The 21,189-nt window shown below is 44.1% G+C and overlaps 2 protein-coding genes across 3 annotated transcripts in view; one reads left to right on the top strand and one right to left on the bottom strand.

Annotated features, from left to right (window-relative positions):
- Nucleotides 1–12,058, bottom strand: part of SPATA2 (spermatogenesis associated 2) — a 65,474-nt gene extending 53,416 nt beyond the window's left edge. Inside the window, exons 1-3 of one of the 2 annotated variants that reach the window (XM_062009353.1) lie at nucleotides 11,856–12,058; nucleotides 8,670–9,096; nucleotides 3,194–6,936 (exon numbers count right to left, since the gene is read on the bottom strand). In XM_062009353.1, coding sequence (XP_061865337.1) covers nucleotides 5,686–6,936; nucleotides 8,670–8,987 — 1,569 coding nt within the window. In that variant the 5' untranslated portion in view covers nucleotides 8,988–9,096; nucleotides 11,856–12,058 and the 3' untranslated portion in view covers nucleotides 3,194–5,685. Of the gene's footprint in view, nucleotides 1–2,071; nucleotides 2,189–3,193; nucleotides 6,937–8,669; nucleotides 9,097–11,855 lie in introns of those variants that run through there. The other variant, XM_062009354.1, reaches the window with a different exon arrangement.
- Nucleotides 12,059–12,380: 322 nt separating this feature from the next.
- RNF114 (ring finger protein 114) lies at nucleotides 12,381–18,876 on the top strand. The gene is made up of 6 exons (XM_062009355.1): nucleotides 12,381–12,529; nucleotides 13,187–13,337; nucleotides 14,195–14,301; nucleotides 14,917–15,031; nucleotides 16,606–16,713; nucleotides 16,932–18,876. Exons 1-6 carry the CDS (start codon nucleotides 12,399–12,401, stop codon nucleotides 16,995–16,997), a joined length of 678 nt encoding a protein of 225 aa, XP_061865339.1. The 5' UTR covers nucleotides 12,381–12,398; the 3' UTR covers nucleotides 16,998–18,876.
- The last annotated feature ends 2,313 nt before the right edge of the window (nucleotides 18,877–21,189 follow it).

Genomic DNA, 21,189 nt, shown 5'->3' with positions numbered 1-21,189 from the left:
AGGTTGATGATGAAAAAAAAAAAAAATCTCAGAACAGTATGACTATCATGAGAATGATTTCTAAAGCAGGAAGCATGACAGCCCCACACCCACCACAGCAGAAGCAGCTGCTACATGCAAGTTGTCAGCCACACACTGCAGGTCTGATCCTGCACTACTTAAAGCTCCTTGGAGTTTTGACATTGTCTTCAATGCAGTGAACCACACAATGAACTAAAAGCTCAGTACAAGAGAGGAAAAAACAAATGGGTGGTATCACCCAAGGCAGAAGGTATTTCATACTCTCATCTCAAAGCAGAAACTGCTATGATAGAGCCCAGACTGAATAGAAGCACCAGGAGCACCACTATTTATATTCAGGATCTGGAGCACTAAGAGAAGATCACATCAGTAAGAAATATCAGTAATTAAACCAATCTCTAATCTCATCTGAAGTTCCCTGCAATATGACTTCAGTGCCTCACAGATTCTGAATGCTGGAAGAGAAATTTCTTCTTGATTCTAAGGAAAAAAAACCTCACCAGAGCAGGTTGTTTCATTTTTATCTGGAACAGTTCCACCTGCCCACCTCTTTCCTGCACAAAGCCTTTCCAAGTTCAGTGGAAGTCCGTGCCTGGCTTTTAGCAGAGGCAACATAGGAAGCTGCTGGGTGACAGGAAGATTTCCATAGCCCCTTTGCCAGAGCCACTGCTGCCAGTTGAGGAAGGATGGGGAGCAGGGGCAGATGATTGTCAGGGTGGTGCAGTAGTAGTCGTAGGCTCTGCCAATGCTGTTTCCCAGGGTAAGGAGACAGCAAACCCAGCTCTCTGGGAAGGCTTCTGTGGCAGCACAGCTCAGATGGGGGAAGCATTTTGCCTGAATTTGGAAAAAAACTTGAAGTAAATCTGCCTTATGAAATGTCAGAAACCAACCGGCAGCATCCCACTGTCTCTGAGCAAGTCAGTCTCCCCTGCTTGCAGGGACCCCTAAGGAGATGAGGTCCTTTCTTTTGCAATGCTCAGGGCAGCAAAGCAACTCTTCTCAAATAAACAACAACTCATAGCAATGCCAGAGCTTCCATAGCTTATCTTGCACTGGGAAAGCAGCAAAAGCAGTGCAGGGAGAGGTGAAACCAAGGAATTTCAAGGATTGCTCCACTTCAGGCACCCTGACATGCCGTAAATTCCTGGTTATGGGTCAATCCTCCCCACAGCTCTACATGGCCAGCCTGCTATTCCAACTGCCTTTTCTGACCTGAGCAGAGTCTGGCTGCAGCAAGCTGCCCATCAGCTCACTGTCTGCCTCGGGCTACATGGGCTTCCTTGTCACAAGGCTTTAGATTCTGAACAGAGGACCCTACACACAATAAAAAATATGCTAAGATATTTTCAATGCAGAGAACTTTCAGTATTGCAAGGAACAGCCTTGCTTTCCACACATTAGCACATTGAAATCTGTACAGCAAGCGTGTCAAACAAAGCAGCTGCTCTCTGGCTCTCCTACACCTCTCCTCAGATGGAAGAGCTTCAATTATCTGGCACGTCTGCAGGATTTTAGAGTTAAAAGAGGTGCTGCCATATCACACACTTTAACCTTTTGCCTTCTTGTCCTGTGTCCTGAGGAAGAGCTGATGCACTAATCTTTTCATTTTCATATGGTGGCTCAATGCAAAAGGTTGCCTTGGGAGTTTGTTTTGCACAGCAGAGGTGTAGGAGTACAGAACGAGAAAGCTACTTAATTACAGATTCCCTGCCCCTACGTTTTCAGACTGGCAAGGCGAATCTAGGGGAATACGATCAACCGGAGAAAAAGGTAATTAAAACTAACTGCAATGTCCAAGTCTACTTAATATTATGGAAGAACCCCAAGACATTTACATACTTACAGTCTTTAGACAAACATGACCACATCCCATGACTTTCAGAAGGAAGCACGATACACCCTTCACAAATAACAGTCAGGAACATTTGCAGCCCAACTCAGTTGCTGCTTAGATACCACAGTAATGGCCTTGCTAAAATGCCTAATTAACTCCCACTGATTTGAGAGAAGTAACTAAGTTAGAGACAAAACAGGTATATCGACATGTTACCTTAATTTTCAGTCACCTCCTGCTTTTCTCTCAGTCACTCTGGCAACATATCAGTTATCACCATGCTCAGATTAGCTCCCGTTTCTAAACAAATACTGGAAAGGTGAATCTTTTCCCCTGAAAAAAAAAAAGATTCTACAGCATAATTAGCAACATGCACTAAATGCTTGTAATCACAGTTGCCTTCCAGAAAAAATACATTTAAGGAGCTGTAGGTTCCAACTGTCAAACCTGAACCACTTGACAGTGTATTGAACCTTTACACTTCTGCTGAGAGCAAAAGACACAGCAGACACACATACAGGTCTGTAATCAGAAATGTCAGACAAGAAGACAACATAAAGAAATACATCAGCACAAGAAGCATAGCAGTATATGACATATTTTAGTTACCTTGAGTCTGGTTTTTGTAATCACTTCTGACACCTGTGGGGACCTCAATGGATGGCAAGATTAGAGGACTTGTAGAAATGGCACTTTGGGTGTTTTAAGCATTCACCTAACATGCTTTAGCACAAACAAAACAAACATAATCTGGTTTGGAACTGGAGAAATTATCCCACTCCAGAGCTAGGCAGCATGAAAGAGGAGTCAGAAGGGCTAACCCAGGTGCCAAAAAGCACATTGGATTATCACACATCTGCGAGATGCAGCTTACATCAGGAAGCTAGTTAGAAGAAGTGCATATGACACAGAGTTGAAGCTGGAAATCACTGTAGGTTACCTTCACATCGCACCCGAAACCTGCTCCCTACCCCACGTTAGTCTGTCTGCTGCAGATTGCTGACATATTGGCTTTTACATGCTCTTATGGAACAAACTGAGTCATGCTGCTAAGACTTGAAAAAGAAATGTTTTTTTTCACAAAGCTCTGCATTCTGCAGGCAGTACATCCAGTTTCAGAAAGCTGAGGCTCACCATACAGACACTCTTGCCCGTTTTGCTCCCAAGGTGACCTTTGTGCACCAACTCATTTCTGCATGCGAAAGGCAGCGGTGAAACAGACAGCTACATGCACTCAACTTTAAGAAAAGAGTTCAGCCTTTTCTTAAAGGCCACTTTATTTTTAAATTCCTTCAAAACATAAATTAATTTAAACAAATCAGATGCAAAACACCTGCATTTTAAATTAGCATATATTTTACTGTATCAATCACAGCAACCTCATACAGTAAGATACACAAAAATAGAGCATGGTATCACTTCAATTCAACACAGTTTTGTACTACAGTATTCCATGACATATATACACAGGACTTTCCTTTTTCAAAGCAAGTCTAGTCCCTGCTATGTTCACCGTAGAAATTACGTGGCATCACAGTTTTAGTTATTCACTGTAGTGTGAGTGGCCATATGGAAATTGAACTAGTGAACTAGAAGGTAACATTGTATAGCAGCCAAACAGGCATGACACTTCTGAAGGTGAACAAAAACAAAATAACCACCAAACTGAAAATCACCCTTCGACTGCATTTTCATAGTAAAATTGGTTTTAAATTCTTCACTATATACAGAATGTATCTACATTTGTGTCATATTTATATATATATATATATATTTATATTAAAAAAAAAAACATACAAGACTTTGAAAACCTTGAAATCATTCACCTAAACAATATCCACCCCAACCTTCAGGGTCAGCAAGGCAACACTCGCCCCTAACATTGCCTTCAGTTGCCAGTTGCAGTCACTCTGTTCTGAAACTTCCCTGATTGCTAAACACACACCAGTCACTTTGTTTCTTAGTGCAAACTGTACAGTAACTTATTGTTCTCAGCCCTCTGTAAGACTCAGTTTTCATCTTATTTCCATTATACTTCTGACACCCATTTATGGCTAAAATGATTTCAGCTATTTTACAACGTTAGCCTATATAGTTTCCCCCGCTACCTACCTCAAGCCCTCCCCCCACCCAAAAAAACGTGAGACAAATGATCATTCATGCATGTTTCTGTCACACAGGGATCAATGGACATTTAAGTTTAGAAGCCTAGACTCTAACAGTGTTTAAAAAAAAAAACCCTAAGTGAGTAATTTTAGTGCAAAGTGGACTACATAGTTTACATCTCAGCTAGAGGTCTTTACAGATATTTTAAACACATGTAATTCTGCACATCAGAATAGGTTGCCTGATACTTTGTTCTAACCACCTAGTTGGAATAAGGAAGTCAGAAGGATTCTCATGGGTCCCATTTTAATAAAAAACTAAAGCCTATTCATAACCAAGTGTTGTTTGAGGGGGTCAAACTGTACAGAGCCTAGCACAATAGAGTCCTGGTTCTCAGCTAGGGTTCCTATGTGCTACAGCAATACAGATAAACATTATCAGCTGACTGACACCCATAACTGATGAGTTTACTTTAACAGGAGTCACAATGAGCTCTGATTTTTAACCAGGCCAGTGCTTTACTTGCTGGACTACACTACAGATTTTGCAGTGAATTTGGAAGCAAACCTAACATTGATACCTACAATTTCCAAAACCACAAAGGAAAAGCGTGCACCGACAACCAAAATCCTGCAGTTCTTAGACAAGACTCCACTTAGACTTATGGCAGCCTTATCAGAGGGGAAAAATGTCAGATTAAAAACCAAGAATCGATCAGAGCCAAGAACATCAGCCTGCCACAGTGACTATAATAAGCTATGAAATACAGTACAAGGAAAAACAAAAATTCACCTGAACAAATAACCCAGAGACTTCATAGTTATAATGATTCTACCACTTTAAGAACTCAACATATTAAATATTTATTAAAAATAAACTGTTTCCAAATTACCTATTTACAGTACAAAGAACAGTACTTAATACATGTGCAACAGAAAGTAAAGAAAATCAGTACTCATCTGGAAGGACAACACTCTAGGCATAATTTAAGTGGCATGAATACAGGTTCACCTTTTTCAAACACCATACAGTAAAAACCAGTAGGATGATATTGGCAACACCAGAAAATAAAGCACGTATTGTCCAGATGCAGATTATATAAGCTTGAGATAAACAACCAGGAGATAAGGGGAGAAGGAAGAAACATAAAGATGAAAGGAAGAGATGCTGTGGTGTTTGCATTTTGGAGATTGGGAAATGCAGACACGCTTCAAAAAATAGTCCTTGTTGGCAAAACAAGCCATTCACCTATTTCTTGCACATTTTTAAGTCACACTTTATCAAAAACTGGCAGTGGTTTCAACACTCATAGAAAATGAGCATCTTAATTGCTAGATTTTCAAGCCTTGCATGGTTTTATTTGGGCAAGGAGATGACTGCAGTGCAATAGAAAGGTGTGATGTCACTTGTCTAAAATACAGCAGCTGCCCAGTTTTAAAGAAAAATGTGCTCTTCTCCCCCATTTAAATTGAAAAGTGATGATCATTTAGGAGTTACCTAAATTATAGCAGCATGAAATCTAATGTATCTGCAGCATCCGTGAAGCCACAAAACAAAAAATAATCAAGAACTGGCACCTGATCACCGAGCTGTGGTTCCAAATATTTGGATGTGTTGTTTTGGTAAGAGGTCAGTGTATTTTCTTAGCAGTGGAGTCAGAACACTAGTTTGGATAGCCCTTTCCCCTCCCCCTTCGCTTCCCCTCCAAAACAGACTAATGGAGTCTATCTATAAACTACGTGGGACAGCTGGGACGATTTATAGTTTAACTGATTGTTAGGCATGAATCTGTGGAGCTCACTCTTTCTGCAGCAGGGATCATAATAGTAAGCATTGAGGCAAGTGTCACATGAGACTTTTGAGCAGAAGGTGCAAGTGTTGGCAGCTCCGGATCGGTTACAAAAGCCGCAGCGCGAGGTGCCCGAAGGTTTGGGCTTTGAACTGAATTGAGCAGCTCTCTCTTGACTCTGAGTCTGTGATGTGTACTGAGACTTCTCCCTTAAAGCAGACACAGGAGACAAGCCATCGTTTGGAAGTGGTTTGATTGAATAGGTGCTCTGTTTCACTGCTGGGTATTCCTGCCGAGAGGTGAACAGACTGTCACACTTTTGGCAAACAGAAGTGCCACAAGGTATGCCACAGTTTTGGCACTTGAGGGAAGCTGTCTCTTTGGCTAGATGGGTGCGTTTGTGGTAAACAGGGTTGGCATCATTTTTTAACAGCCACACATCAGGCTTAATAGCTTCTTGTCTTTTAAAATTTAACATACTTCTAGAATCGGGATCAGTATATAAATCTAAGTCCTCCTGAGCAGAAAAATAGGAGCTGTAAGGGACATTTGTTCTTAGCATGCCATTATGATGAGATGAAGTTGGTAAGAATTCATCTGAACACCCATGTGGGGAGCTTGACATTGTCAGGAGAGAGGGTGACGGACGGATAATTTCATCTTTAATGTCATCTTCCGCATCAACTAAAATTGGTTCTTTCCTGAGACTCAGCGAACTCATCAAAGGTGGTTTCTTACTTTCCCAATAATTATCATACGTGTCCACTGATTTAGAAGGCTTGCTCACCTTTGGCTTGAAATAATCTTTAGAAGCCCGTTCACTTGCTGATTTCTGGAGTACCATTCGTGCCATGGAAGTGTTTAAGTTTTTGCACTCTGCACGCTGTTTCATGGCTTCTGAGCAGCCTCTAACATCTTCATTGCTATTTTTTCGTTCATTTATGACATCAATCTCGGAATAACCTTTATCCTTCACTTGCAAGTGAATTTCAAGAAGCTGCTCACATTCCACTTTGGCCAAAAAGAGCTCAAATGAAACCATTTTCACTTGAATGGCATCAACCTGCTCTTTGAGCTTATACATTGTTCCCAGTTCTTGGACATAGCCCATGTAGTTCAAAATCTGCCTTACATCATCTTCAGTTAGAGCAGACTTTACATAATAAACAAAGGGTCCAGTGTAGGTCTAAGGAGGGTGGGGGGGAAATAAAAGGAAAACTGGGTTACAAATTCAGTGGTGCACTAGATGTTCAGATAATTCAGTGACAGATATTATATAATTAATTAGAGTAATAACAACAGTGAACACATGCAACTCCCATGGCAAGATGAACTCCATTTCTGCATCCCTCCCGTTCAGCACATGGAAATTCCGCATGAAGCAAATTCAGAGTAGGAGAGTTTTCGTTCAAATTGAAATCCTGATTAGCATAATGTCCTCCCTGTTGATTTAAATCACCATGGTATACACTGACATTAACTTTTATCTGTTCCAGACATGTTTGCATGTCTACCAGCAAAGACAAATAGGCAGAGGTTTCATCTATTGCCCCTGGACAGAGGTTAGCTAGAGATAACAGGAACTTGGAATTACTGTGGGAGTACCAAAGCCCTCTTCAGTTCAGCTTTACATATCCTTGAGGTGCACACTTTTCTGTGCACTATTACTATGTAGTTTCAAATGTCTGTTTAATTTAATTTTATATTAGGTCAAGAACTTCCACTAAAACAAAAAACACCCTAAAGAGTTTGTGCGAGTCCAAATATCCTTTAGCATCTGGCATACCTGAGGTACGTTCTCAACTCAGTTCAAACTGGTTTGGATTGCAAGCAAAAGTAGCCTGCCTGCATCACACCTTTGTATAGAACAGACACTGCATCCACAGTGCACAACCAAAGTCAATATTGGCAGTGCATCAAGAGATATCCTCGATGGATCAGACAACATTTCAAAGGCCAGAACTTAAAGGTGATGATGAAGACGATTTATGGAGAGATCTTGAAGATGGGTAGTTTCCCTTTGGAGAAAGAGAGGACTCTCAAATGTTCTAATAATGTTCAAATTCTCTGCTAAATCGTGAAATACTGTCTTTTTAAGAAAAACAAATAGCCATCAGTAGTGCAGACAACCTGCAAGTGACTTTAGACATCTATAGCAGCAGGGTCTTTATCCAGCTTTCAAGTCTCAAAATTGTTCCTGTAAGTCACCTGCAGCACTCATTACTGAAATGCTGCAGTGGTTTCGAATAAGCATGTAAGAACAGGGAAAAGATAAAACAGAAAAATCAAAAGCAGAGAATCCACTACCTGACCTCCAGCACCCAATCTGGGAAATAGACAAGTTCCTACTTTTCCCTCTGAGATCCTGGCATAGATAAATAATTTGAAAGCACATTAAAATCAAAAGTTCATGAATTGGGAACTGACAAACAGGTTAAAAAAATATCCTAGAAATAGTTCTTTCAGAGATGTTCCTTTACCGCTGTCATGTAATTTGTGGGGACTTCAGCAAAGCATCTACTTGAAAGCGTGTTCTGGTTGTTAGCACTTGTGGTCCATTAATAGCCATTGCAACACAACTTGACTGCTCACCCCAGCGAAAGCATCTCCCAAGTAGAAATGAAGTCACTGTAGCAGGGCAGGCTGAACAAAAACCTCAAATAAGGTCTTCCTCTCTTTTATGATTACACTACAAATGCAAATAGTACTTGTACTTCTGCTCTCAGGATACTCTCACCAGCACAAACTTCACCTGTTTTGCACAGAAACTTTCCTATGGCTTCTGTGTATAGACAAATATGTACACCATGCTAATGGGTGGAACAAAAACAAGAAGTCTTTAAAAGAAATACATGAAATGTGTTACAATAAAGAAAACCAACTCATGCTCTCACTAGGACCAGGGATAAAACGTCTTACCTTAATAATTTTGAACTCCTTTTTCCAGGGGTAAAGGAAGAGGTTAATTCCAACTGTCTCGAGCATGCTGAACGCATTATGGAGAGAATGTAAACTTGAGGATTTCACAGATCTCAGGGAGCTTTCAGCCATCTCGTAAAATTTTATCAACCGGAATCTATAAAAGGGATCAATTTTGGGAAGGCAAAGTAAGGCTGCCGCTGCCACCCGCAAATACTCATCATTAATAGGACGCTGCTTGTTGTCAGAGGCACTCAGTTTGCATTCGTGAAACTGTACATACTTCCTAAATAAATCGTCTTTGTATTTTGTATCCATTGAAATCAGTTTTTTCTCTCACACTTGAGCAGCTACCTCGTCTCTGTCATGGTTATTCGGGAGTAGGTTGATTATCTGGCATTAAGAATCTTCAGTAATGGCAACTCTTCTGGAATAGAAATTGAAAACACAGACAAGTCATCACAGTTGCATAAATCCCAGATGTCCACAGCATCTATCTGCTTCACAGGAGTCTATAAAATGGTTCACAGAGCAGCAGCTCCCAGAACAACTTCTTTAGGTTTCTTAAAAAGCACAAGAGTCTATCGAAAAGCTGCTGTCCTGCTTTTCATCCTCATTCTGCACTCCGCTGCCAGTTAGCCACCTAAAACAGCACAACAAACCTACATCGAGCCAGGCACGGGCAGCTTGATAGGAAAAAGCTGGTGTAGGCTGAAGCCCAGACTAACAGTTCCCTAGCTTAAGGAACCAAGACAAAAGCACCTCACAGCAAAAGACTGAAAGGAGAAGCAGAAGTTTTTAGAGTCTCTTCTCTGCATTTTCTTTTGCCCTTTCAGTTTGAACAACTCACACAAACACTGTTTCAATCTCTGGCAGGTTGGGGTTTTTTTTTTTGCCCTGCACAGAGACATAAATACATTAAAATAAAACCACAAAGAAGTTTCATTTTGCTCAACTTGGGAAAGCCTCTAGAATCCTTTTTTTCTCCCCCCTTAGTGGCACAGGACTGCCCCCAGACCAAGCAAATTAATTAACTTCACCTTTCTATTTGTAATATTTTCTAGGCTTTTGACTGCTGCTCTCATTCCACCTGAGGACATACCCAGGCCATCCCTGGGCCGGGACAGAGCACGCTCCTCTGATCACTGCAAGCTACAGCCAAAGTTTCAGGTGAACGCTGGCAGCTGCAGACAAGATTGTAATCTTTCCATTAAAATACAGAAAAAAGAAGCTACACCTGCCATTTTTAGCTGCTTTATTAGAAGAGAGCAAAATCTTCCTGTATTTACATCAAACACGCTTTGGTTTGTGGGGATAGTTGCTTTTATGCATATACTGATCTACATTTTCACCTCACTGAGCTCACACGCTGCAGAGAAAATGCTGGGGACAAGAGAAGCCTCATAATGCTACTTCAAAAAGCCCAAGGTAATTAACAGGCCAAGGGACTCTATCTCAACTGCTTGAGGAATTTGCAAGAAAGATAAAAAAAGCAGATCATAGCCTTTGGTTTTTACATAAAAACACAGTCCAGCCCTTAAGGACTTTCCAACTGTGAAGCAAGGGGAGGGCAAATCTATGCACTGTTTAGGTTATAGTCAGTCTGAAACAGCACTTCAGAAAAGACTTTCCACTCAATGTTAATTGCAGCTGCTAGAAGATTGATCAATGACCCCACACAGTCTTGGTAAAATGAAAATCACTGTTAAGAGCAAAATTAACCAAAGGAAGGGAGCCACAATGAAGAAACACAGCGGAAAAAAACCCCAATCCACAAACCAACAACCAAGAGGGCAGGAAAACAAACAAACAAACACCCCTAGTAGTTAGTATTGCTTGATGAAAGGCTGCACTTGATGTCAATATGGTGTGGGAGAAGTTAACTAGCAGTTCAGTTTCTGCCCAAAGGCACACTGCTCTCAGTTTTTCCACAACCAGAAATTGCACTGATGTCAAGAGACAAGCTGTGAATGACAGGAAATGTGGAGTTCTAAATTAACATCTCAGCATAAGGGGCAGGAGTAAACCCTTCTCTCTCCCCGAGATCTTTCCTCCATAAATTAAGCAAGATGAAGCTTACAGACACACCCAACAGAATGCCTGTTCCTTAGCAAGAAGGGCTCCACGAGAAAGAGAAAGGTCTTTGTCTGACACATCACTAATACACTCCCAGGACAAGGTAAAAATCTCGTGCTGACAAAGACTTGGATTAAGCATTACAGTTCTTCCATCTCCACTGCTAGTAACTGCTAAATAAAAGCGCCTGGTGACACGTATAAGTCATCAGGATTAGGAAAGTCCCCACATGAAAGGAAAGTCCTTCATCAAGGCCGGTGACACTCAAAGCTACCGCCAGCTCCAACTCTGACTTGTGGTTTGTACACAAGTCAGAGCTCATGCAGCTGAAATGCAAAATACATCAAACCAAACACCCCAGGAAGCCTGGACAGAGTTGTTCCCCTGCATACTGAGCTTGCAGAAGCGAGGCAGGCTCCCAACAGCAACAGCCGTGGTTTACAAGGCTCCATGAAAACCTTCACACAGATAAAACTCGTTTTAGAACACGTTTCTATCCATCTCCTGGGTTACAACTTCAGCTGAGAGCATCAACTGCTCACTCTGCCTCCCCTGGCCTGCTTGGCTGGGCATAGCGACAGAAAAACCTTTACAGCAGCAAGGGAGAGACACGGGACAGGCACAACCTCCACCTAACCCACGCTCAAAAGCAGAAACGCCAGGCTGAAGGAAAAATTATCGCGAACACAAAAGACTATTTAACAGCACATGAGCACATCGCATCGCTGAGGAATTTCAGCCCATAAAACAGAGAGTAAGACGGAGCAGCACACAAATTAACAGCCGCCTGAAGCCATTTGGCTCCTCGGTTCTCACGGAGACACTTGTTGCCGAAACGACCGGCCCGGCCGAGAGAGCGAGACCAGACCAGCCGGCGCGAGGAGCCGTGGGCACGGCCCCGGGCCCGCCTCCGCCTTCCCGGCCTGAGCGGCCCCCGCTGACCGCCGAGCCCAGGCCGGCCCCTCTGGGGCTTCCTCCAGCCTCACTCCGCTCCAGGCACGCGGCGCCCGCCGCAGCCGCCGCCCCCGGCCAACCCGCCGCCCCCTGCCTTGCGCCCTCCGCGCTGCGCCGGGGCCCGCCCCCGCCGTGAGTCCCCGGCCCGTCCCTCACCGCTCCGCGCCGGGCCGCACCCGGGACCCGCCGCCGCTCCGCCGGAAGCGTCCGGTGACCCGGATGCGGACCGCCGACCCCCTCGGCCCTCCACACGCAGCCGCGGCGTCCCAGTCAGGCGCTACGGGCCCCGAAGGGCGGGCGGCCGGGCAGCGCGGGGCTCGCCCGCACCACGGCTCGGCCTCCCGGCACCGGCCCGGCGGCTGCCGGTGGCCAGCGGGAGAAGCGGCTGACAGCGGCGCCCCGGAAGTAGATGGCGGGGGGGCGGGGCGAGGGCGAGGCCCCGCCTCCTGCCGCCGGGACCGCTTCCTCGCGTGACGTCACGGGGGGACGAGGGGCGGCCGCCTCCCGCCGCGTTGGGTGCCCGGGGCGGCCGCGCCGCCCGCTGCCCGCTGCCCGCGTCCCGGCACGGCCGCTCCCGCCGCCCGCAGCCCCGGCCCGGCCACCCTGCGCCCGCCGGCCCGGCGGAGGCGGCGCTGGGGGCGGGGCCGCGCGGCGGGGCTGCGGCTGCGCGCGGGGCGGGGCGGGCGCGGCGCTGGGAAGATGGCGGTGGCCGGCGGCACCGGCGGCTCCTCGCGCTCCCCGGAGCGGCGGCTCGACCCGCTGTCGCGCTTCACCTGCCCCGTGTGCCTGGAGGTGTACGAGAGCCCGGTGCGCGTGCCCTGCGGACACGTGTGAGCGGCTGCCGGCGGCGCGGCGCGGGCCGGGCAGGCTGCGGGGCCTGAGGCGGCGGTGACGGGAGGGTTTGGGGCCCTGGCGGCGGGAGCGGAGCTGGAGCCGCGCTCAGGCCCGCGGGTGCCGGGGGCTGCGAGGCCTTGGGAGGGAAACGCGGCTCGGTTGAGCCTCGCCGTCCCCTTCCCCTCGGGAGCGGGCCGGCAGCGGTGAGGGGTGGTTGCCGTTGGGCAGTGATGCTGTCGGCCGGCGCTCCCTGAGGGATAAAGGTGCCTCACAGGCAGCTCTGCTCTTCAGCAGCATTTCACAGGTGGTCTGGGGCTTTCACACCGGAAAACAAAAGATCCGCAGCCAAAAAAGAAAAGCAGATGATATTCTTTCACTTTCGTTTCCTTTCCCTCTGGAAACCAGTGTAAGGGGAGGCAGCAGAGCACTGTCCAAAAGCCAGTGACACTGAGCATGACAAACGCGAATCCTACTCCTCCCTTCACGCGCAGATGCCAACAGGCAACTGTTTTATTAGATATCAGTTCTTGAGACTCAGTTATCACTTAGGGCAGAAGGCATGGAAGGGCTCTGGATGTTTATACTGGGTGACCAGGAGGGCTGTGCTCACTACCTACTGTTTTTCTTTCTCCCCCGCCCCTGCTCCCCACTAGCTTTTGCACTCCATGCCTGCAGGAATGTCTGAAGCTGAAAAAGCCAGTTTGTGGGGTCTGCCGCAGCACTCTGTCACCTGGCAGCAGAGCCCTGGACTTGGAAAAGCAAATTGAAACGACCGAAACCACTTGCAATGGCTGCAATAAAAAAGTATGAAAGTACTTGGCAATTAAGTGCATGAGGTGTACCTGCTTGGCCATACTGCTTAGAGGGAAAGAAAGTGCTTGGTCTTTGACTTTCTGCAGAATCAGGTCAGAGTATTTGGTCTGATAAGTGCTGAAGAGACAAAATACAGGCAGCACCTGAATGTTGATATGCTTTCCACTTTTTTTTGTTACCTCTTTGGGAAGTGAATTTTAAAGGAAATATACTAACTTTAGGATTATAGTAAAAGGATGCTTCTGAAGTTGCTTTGTGAGCATGTCTCTGTGGAAGGAACACTGGAGTGAAACACTGGATGTGGGGTTTAGACAATGACTTTTGCTCTTAGACATAGAATTATTTGCTTCATTTGGAATAGTTCTGAGTGGAAGTTATCTTGTATATGTGGTGCATTCCATAGACTGACTGTTCAGTCTTCATTCTAGCTGACAGGGAGCTGTAGTGCCTTGAATAGCTGGTTTTCCTACTGTAAATATGCATTTTCATTAATTGGATTGAACAATTAATAGTCCACTCCAAGATCTGTACTAAAAGCCAGATTCTCTTCTGTTCACTCTCTTCCCCTCAGTGAGTAGGTAAAGTGGCTTTATACTATAGGATAGGCTAAGGAAAGTGAGCTGTCCTGAGCAGTGTTGTGTTTGTAAAATGCTACATGCAGGAAAGTTACAGGTTAATTAATTTATACTTAGAGACTTTCTCACCTCACCAGCTGAAGTGTTTGGCTTTTCCTCCTTTAAAACTGTCTGCGTAAAGCTACTTTGTTTTACATGTTTACTCTTTCTGCTTGCAAGTGTACAAGTAATTGCAAGTAGCTTAAAGTAACCTCGCAATTGTTGCCTGCACAGATGTATCTCTCCAAGATGCGGAGCCACGCGGCTTCCTGTTCAAAGTACCAGAATTATATAATGGAAGGGGTAAAAGCTGTAACTAAAGAGCCACTTCACAACACCAGGTAACTACCTCTCCTCTGGAAATACTTGCCTTTTTAATCACAAAACAAAAGCTGAAGTAAGAGCTGACATTACTGCTTTGCTCAGTTTGGGTGTTTATTGTTCTAATCGTTTTACAGAGTTGAAAACTAAGCCTAATCCTACACCTAACTAAGCACAGGAAGGATGTTCTGCTTCTACTTAGTCCATGCAGAGGACACCTTTAAGATCAGGGTACTCAGAAAGAGTAGTGATTTTTTTGTGTTGAATAAAGCCATTCTCTTTCCTTCTCTTATTGTAGTAACTTACAGCAAAGGGAATTGACTGCAGTGCACTCATCTGCATTGTAGCATACTGGGTGGTGAGTTAAAAAATAAAGGTGATAACTGGCCTCTGTAACATCTGAAGGAATATCTTGTGTGTAAACAGAGATGATATCAACAGTTTCTTAAGCTGTCATCAGAATTTACAAGCTTGTTGAAATGAGCTGGCTTAACTGCATAGACTAAGATCATTGCTTTGAACAACTTGTATTTTTAAAAGCTGGTAGGGAAACTTTGAGTATTAAAAATAAGAACTTCAGGATTCAACTTTCTTACAGTGATAAATGATCTTTTTTTTTGTCTCTCCTCAACCAGGAACTTCCCAAATCGCTTCACTTTTCCTTGTCCATATTGCAGCGAGAAAAACTTTGACCAAGAAGGACTAGTTGAGCACTGCAAAACATTTCACAGCATGGATGCAAAACAAGTGGTAATAAAAAGTCTTGGTGCAAGAATTGCAATGAAGTCTAGTCTTAAATCCCTTTGAAACAATGAATTAGACTCTTGAAGTTAAGTACATGTTTATAACTATTCCTGTTCAAGTCAAATGTGAGTATGCTGTTCATGCATTTAACTTTTACATAATGTTGGTGTTGGTTTTCAGTACATTCTCTGGAGGTAACTAGTTTACATTCCTGCTGCAAGTCACATCCTCCTTTCATGTTTGACAAATGACAGACATTCAAAGTTAATTAGTCACAGAAACAAACCAAATTAATAACATACAAATTCAAAATAAATGTGTCAGACCTCTAATTTCCCCCCTCTCCTGTTTCCAGCAAGAAAATGCCATAAACCATTGGGACCAGTGCTTCTGAAAAGATAGTATAACGTTCTAGTAATCTTTATCTGCTGGTACCCTCTCTCATATAAGAGGAACTGCAAAACATGGAACTGAATTTGAAACTTCAGGGTTTTTTTCTGGAAAGTTTTGTGGAGTTCCAATTGTTGAGGAAAAAAGTTCCTTTTTTGCTTCCTGGAGAAAAGTGATCTTTGCAAAAGAGGTCAAGGAAACTTCTGTTACAGAAAACTAAAGGCTGAAACCTTATAAAGCAAACAGCTGTAGTCATTTGTGATTTTCAGAATGTATGGAAAAGAGTAAGCCATGCCATCTCAGAGATCATAGAATAACAGAATGGTAGGGATTGGAAAGGAGATCATCCAGCCCAACCCCCCTGCTGAAGCAGGTCCCACCTAGATCAGGTCGCACAGGAACATGTCCAGGCGGGTTTTGGAGACCTCCAAAGAAGGAGCCTCCACACCCTCCCTGGGCAGCCTGGGCCAGGGCACCCTCACCTCACAGGGAAATAGTTTTTCCTTTTATGTTTAAATGGAACTTTTTGTTTTCCAGCTTCTTTCAATTACCCTTTGTCCTGTCACTAGATACAACAGAAAACAAGTGCTGCCCCAACCTCCTGACACCCACCCTTTAGATATTTGTAAATATTAATAAGATCCCCCACAGTCTCATCCAGACTAAACAGCCCCAGGTCCTACAGCCTTTCCTCATAAGGAAGATGTTCCATCCCCTGATCATCTTGGTGGCCCTGCACTGGACTCTCTCCAGCAGTTCCCTGTCCCTCTTGAGCTGGGGAGCCCAGAACTGGACACGGGGCTCCAGATGAGGCCTCACCAGGGCAGAGGAGAGGGGAAGCAGAACCTCCCTCGACCTGCTGCCCACACTCTTCTTGATGCATCCCAGAATACCATTGGCCTACTTGGCCACGAGGGCACGTTGCTGGCTCATGTTTATCAACCAGCACTCCCAAGTCTCTCTCTGCAGAGCTGCTGTAAGACATAAATGAAATTCAGGGTTATCTGAGGCTGTTACTGTATTAAACATCCCAGCAAACCATTTGACATGACTTTGCAAATAGAACAGTGATTGTCACAAACCTCAGGCTTTGATCTCACGTGCTGTCTCTGTCCTGCCCTTCCTACTGTAAAGCTTGAAGCTCGTTAACTTGGGCTTTAATTGGCTTTTTTTTGTTGTTTTTCTTGAAGGTTTGCCCAATTTGTGCCTCAATGCCATGGGGAGATCCAAATTACAGGAGTGCTAACTTCATGGAGCACCTCCAAAGACGACATCGCTTTTCATATGATACTTTTGTGGTAGGTGTTTCCTGACCCTTAGAGCACAGCCTGGGGACTCCTGAACCCCAGCTCTTGATGTAGCCACTGCGGTGAAATCTCGTCCACGCACGTGGTGTCGTGAGAGAAACTGGATTACTGAGAAGTCAAAGGACAAAGCAGCCTTTTCTTTCTGTTCTTGTTTGGTGTTGTGTTAACCAACTTGGCACTAAAAGAACTTCTGTACCCTCTGTTCATAGGATTATGATGCTGATGAAGATGATATGATGGCACAGGTTTTGATGCGTTCTTTGCGGGATAAATGAACCAACTAGAAGATTAACTGTAAAACCAAGCTTCCATGAGGGGGAAATGCCCAGCATCCTCCCACTTCTCCCTGTACATCCCAAGATGAACTCAGGCATCCAGAAATATGGAACACTTTAATCCCTGTCTCGGTTTCCAATCCTGGTTTGATATTTCTGTACCACTCAGTCCTTTGTTAACATGGTCTGTGCCATTCAACCCTGTCAGCCTTGCTTCACACAAAGCTTAGTTGTAGGTTGAGATGGAAGAGACAATTCTGTTTTCCCTATGCCTATTTCTTGATTTCTTTTGCAGTTGTGTTTGTTTAGACTGTCCAAAAACAAAAACATTCCAAATGGAATGGCCTGAACTAGTTAATAAATACCTTCCCAGTCTCATTTACATATTTAGAATGATAATAGGAGAGATGTATTTGTAGCTGTTTTCCTTTAGTGAGATCTCTAGGTGCTAACTGTAGTTGTCAAACCAGCTCTCATTTCAAGTGACTTATGATGCCTGTGACTTCATAATGTTTCCCAGTGTTTAAATTCTTATAGGCAGCCTCTCAGCTCAATGGAAAACATGTCTTCAGTATGAGTCTGCAAACTGCAAGCTTCCTTAGCAAGTCTTTGCACCTGGGTAAGCAGCTAGTTCAAAATATTTTAGTTTTCTGCATGATTATTGTTTTCTTACATACTTTGTCCATAATTGGTCTTAGTTAAAAATCATTGTTTTTTAAACTATCTTGGCAAATATAAATTCTGTTTGCTGGGTGTATGATTAAATTGGTGGGTTTGAAACTAGTTTTTTAGTGATTTTAAGCCTTATGCTGATAGGGGAGTTCAGAAGGGGTTTTTTTCAGTACCTCTGCTTTCCATTTAAACTAAAATGATCATATATATTCCTGGTTTTTCCATCTCTCAAGGCAAGCTGCTGTGAAAACTTACCAGTAATTCCTAGCACTTGCATAGCATTACAGATTTTAATGAGTGCTTTGGTTTCCTGTTCTTCATTTAAATGTTACTTAAGTAGCTGATGCTGTACTTAGATTGTTTTCCAGATAATATTACTATGTATAGTATGCAGGTATAGCTTTCAAAGAAACAGTAAAATGCAACCCAGAAAGCAGGGTGACAATTCCAGTATGTGGTGAAGGGATTCTCTATATTCACTTTTACTAGAGAGCTTCACTTTTAGTTGAATGTTTTCATCAACTGCACAGTCAAGATGCTGAGATCTAATGATCCAAGAGAGAACTTGTAAATCACAGTAGTGTTGAGATGTTTAGTCTAATTTAAGCATGCTGAATTGGAGCAGTGGACCTGCACCACCACTGAATTGAGTACTAAGTAATTTACTTGACCACTGAACTCAATATCGTTGCACTCTGCAGACTGCAGCATAGCCTTACCCTTAAAACAGGGAAACACACCTCAGCTAAAACCTCTTGATTAAACTTTGTGTCCAGCCAGACTTCTACCATATTTCAGTTGAACTTGGTTTTAGTATGTTTTCCCTGACTTGTGTTGGGCTGTTATGGATCTGTAAGGATCTGCTTGGTGACTGGAAGCTCAGTCTTGAGGGGCGAAATAAAAGAGATCTCATGGTAGTGTGGGAAAAAGTACTGTGTTTGGGGGTGGTTGTTTTTTAATGTTTGATCTGCAAAGAGATTACAATGCATAAGTGATTGGATGGGGATTGCTGGGTTCTGGCTAGAATGCAGTTTGGTGACACCCACTGACCGGAATCTAGATTTCTGCTACTGTTCTAAGTGCACTTCCATGCAATTCTGATGAAATCTTTAAGGAGCAGTTAGAAGCTTCTGAGCAATTACTTTGTCATGTTTCTGACTTTTGGAGACAAGTTAGAAATAAAGTTCATTTAATTTATAAAATCCCATCTTTGTGTCAGCTTGTGTCATTTCTTCCTTGTGCTCCAGATGTTTTATTTCAGCACCTCCCTGACAACACTTCATGTGCAACACTGCAGGGAGCACAGTAGACATTGAGAAATGCAAACACTTTGACTTTTGGCTTCCATTAAATATCTTGTATGTGTGGGTTGCAGCCTTATATTCAAACACTGGACCCTGAAGGTTATGAAAAGTGGTTTGGATCAAGTTCAGAGCAAGTTCTGGAGAGCTGGACAGAATCCTCTGCAGGTTCAGTCTTGTGTGTGAGTGCTCCTATAAGCCAGAGAAAGAAATCTCTTGGAGTTTCTTGTTAAATTGGAAAAGTATGACTGTCCAGGGGGGCTTTTCTGATGAAATCCTTCCAAGTCCCATAGCTTTGACTCCTCTGGCTGTCAGGTTTCCATGTTTTGTCCCCAGTGTAGCTATCTCCACAGGAGGAGGTGAAGGTGGGCTGGCAGCAGACACCTGTCAGAAATGGCTTGTGCTAAGCAGTTGTACCCTATCTGTGCAGGCCCATTCCTTGATTACATGACCTGGGTTTGTGTTGCATCAATTTATTACTTGGCAACTATTTCACAGAAGGCACAGACCAAAAATACCAATTGCAAAGCACATGAGAGTTCTTGAACTTTGCCTGTGTAGGTGTGTGAATGGAAGCCATGTCCTGGCACCTGCTTGACCCAGCACTACTTTCTCTGCTGTGAGGAACATCTATGGAACTGCTTGGAGTGAAACATAGCCTTAGGCTTCCACTTACTCCAGCGCTAGACAGCTTTGTGTCTCTATGCAGCTGACTTCATCAACTTAACAAACACAAACATGTTTACACACTGACACTTGCCAGGTGATTGAGAAAGGCATTTTGTTGAGAGGCCCCTGTGCTCTGTGTACAGCCTTATCACAGAATGATGGGAGTTGAAAGGGACCTCTAGAGATCATCCAGTCCCACCGCCTGCTAAAGCAGGTTCACCTAGATCAGGTCACACAGCAACGTGTCCTGATGGGTTTTGAAAACCTCCAGAGAAGGAGCCTCCACACCCTCCCTGGGCAGCCTGTAGCTTTTACCCCTACAGTAAAGAAGTTTTTCCTTAAGTGGAACGTTTTTTGTGTCGTGGTTTTTAGATGGGACAGAGTTAATTTTCTCCCCAGTAGGTGGTACAGGGCTGTCTTTTTGGAGTTCCTGTGAGAATAATGTTGGTAACACACTGATGGTTTAGTTGTTGCTAAGTAGAGTTTATTCTAAGTGAAGGACTTTTAAATTTCCCATGCTCTGGAAGTGAGGAGGTGCAGAAGCAGCTGGGAGGGAGCATGGCCAGGACAGCTGACCCCAACCAGCCACAGAGCTATTCTATACCATAGGATGTTATGCCCAGTACAGAAACGGGGGAGCTGACTGAAGTGGGCCAGATCACTGCTGGGGCATCAGTCAGCAGGTGCGGAGCAATTGCCTTGGACATCACTTGTCCTTGGGTTTTATTTCTCTCTCTTTTTCCTGTCTTTATTGTCATTACAGTTAGTATTATTACTGTATCCTGTTTTATTTCACTTACTAAGCTATTCTTATTTCAACCCACAAGTTTCACATTTTTTTCCCTGACTCTCCCCCATCCTTCTGAGGGGCACAGTGGGTGAGTGGCTGGTGGTGCTTAGTTGCTGACTGGCACACCTTGATTTGTCATGTTTTTGTGTAGAGACTCACGATGAATCTCAATCTCAGGAATCTCAAGAATCTCAAATGTTGGAAAGGACCTCAAAAGATCATCTAGTCCAAGGGATAGGACCTCCTAGAGTAGAAGCTTTTTTACAGAGCAAGCTTGTTTGGGCTTCTGAGTCCAGTGGCATGTTACTGCAGAAGAGTGCAGTACTCTGCCAGAGGTGCTCTCGCCTCATCAGCAGCTGATCTTGTAGCTTCAGCAGATCTCAAGTGCCCATTGTTGGTGATAATGCAATTGAGCCACCTCGGACCTGTGAAATTCCCAGTGTCTGGCACAGGGAGTCACCTCAGGAGGATGATTAGCACAGAGGGACAGAATGGGAAGAGACAAACATTCAGCTAAGCTATTTTTTTAAAATCGATGTCACTGCAGTCAAAACCTGGGCTTAATAGGTCTGATAAATTGTTGGCAGCAAGAACTGCCTAACACAAAGCCAACCCTTCATCTGGAATTACAGCAATAAATCCCCTCTGGTCTCCTTGCACTGGGAGGATGAGATTCTGCAAAGGATCTTGTCTATAATAAAGCATTAATTGTATGTTCAGGGTCCTCATGCCGCCTAGTCGACAAAGGCACAGCAAATTT

This window comes from Colius striatus, chromosome 16 (genome assembly GCF_028858725.1).
Source record: "Colius striatus isolate bColStr4 chromosome 16, bColStr4.1.hap1, whole genome shotgun sequence".
In the NCBI taxonomy this organism is placed as follows: domain Eukaryota; kingdom Metazoa; phylum Chordata; class Aves; order Coliiformes; family Coliidae; genus Colius; species Colius striatus.
This window is presented reverse-complemented; position numbering and strand designations above follow the sequence as displayed.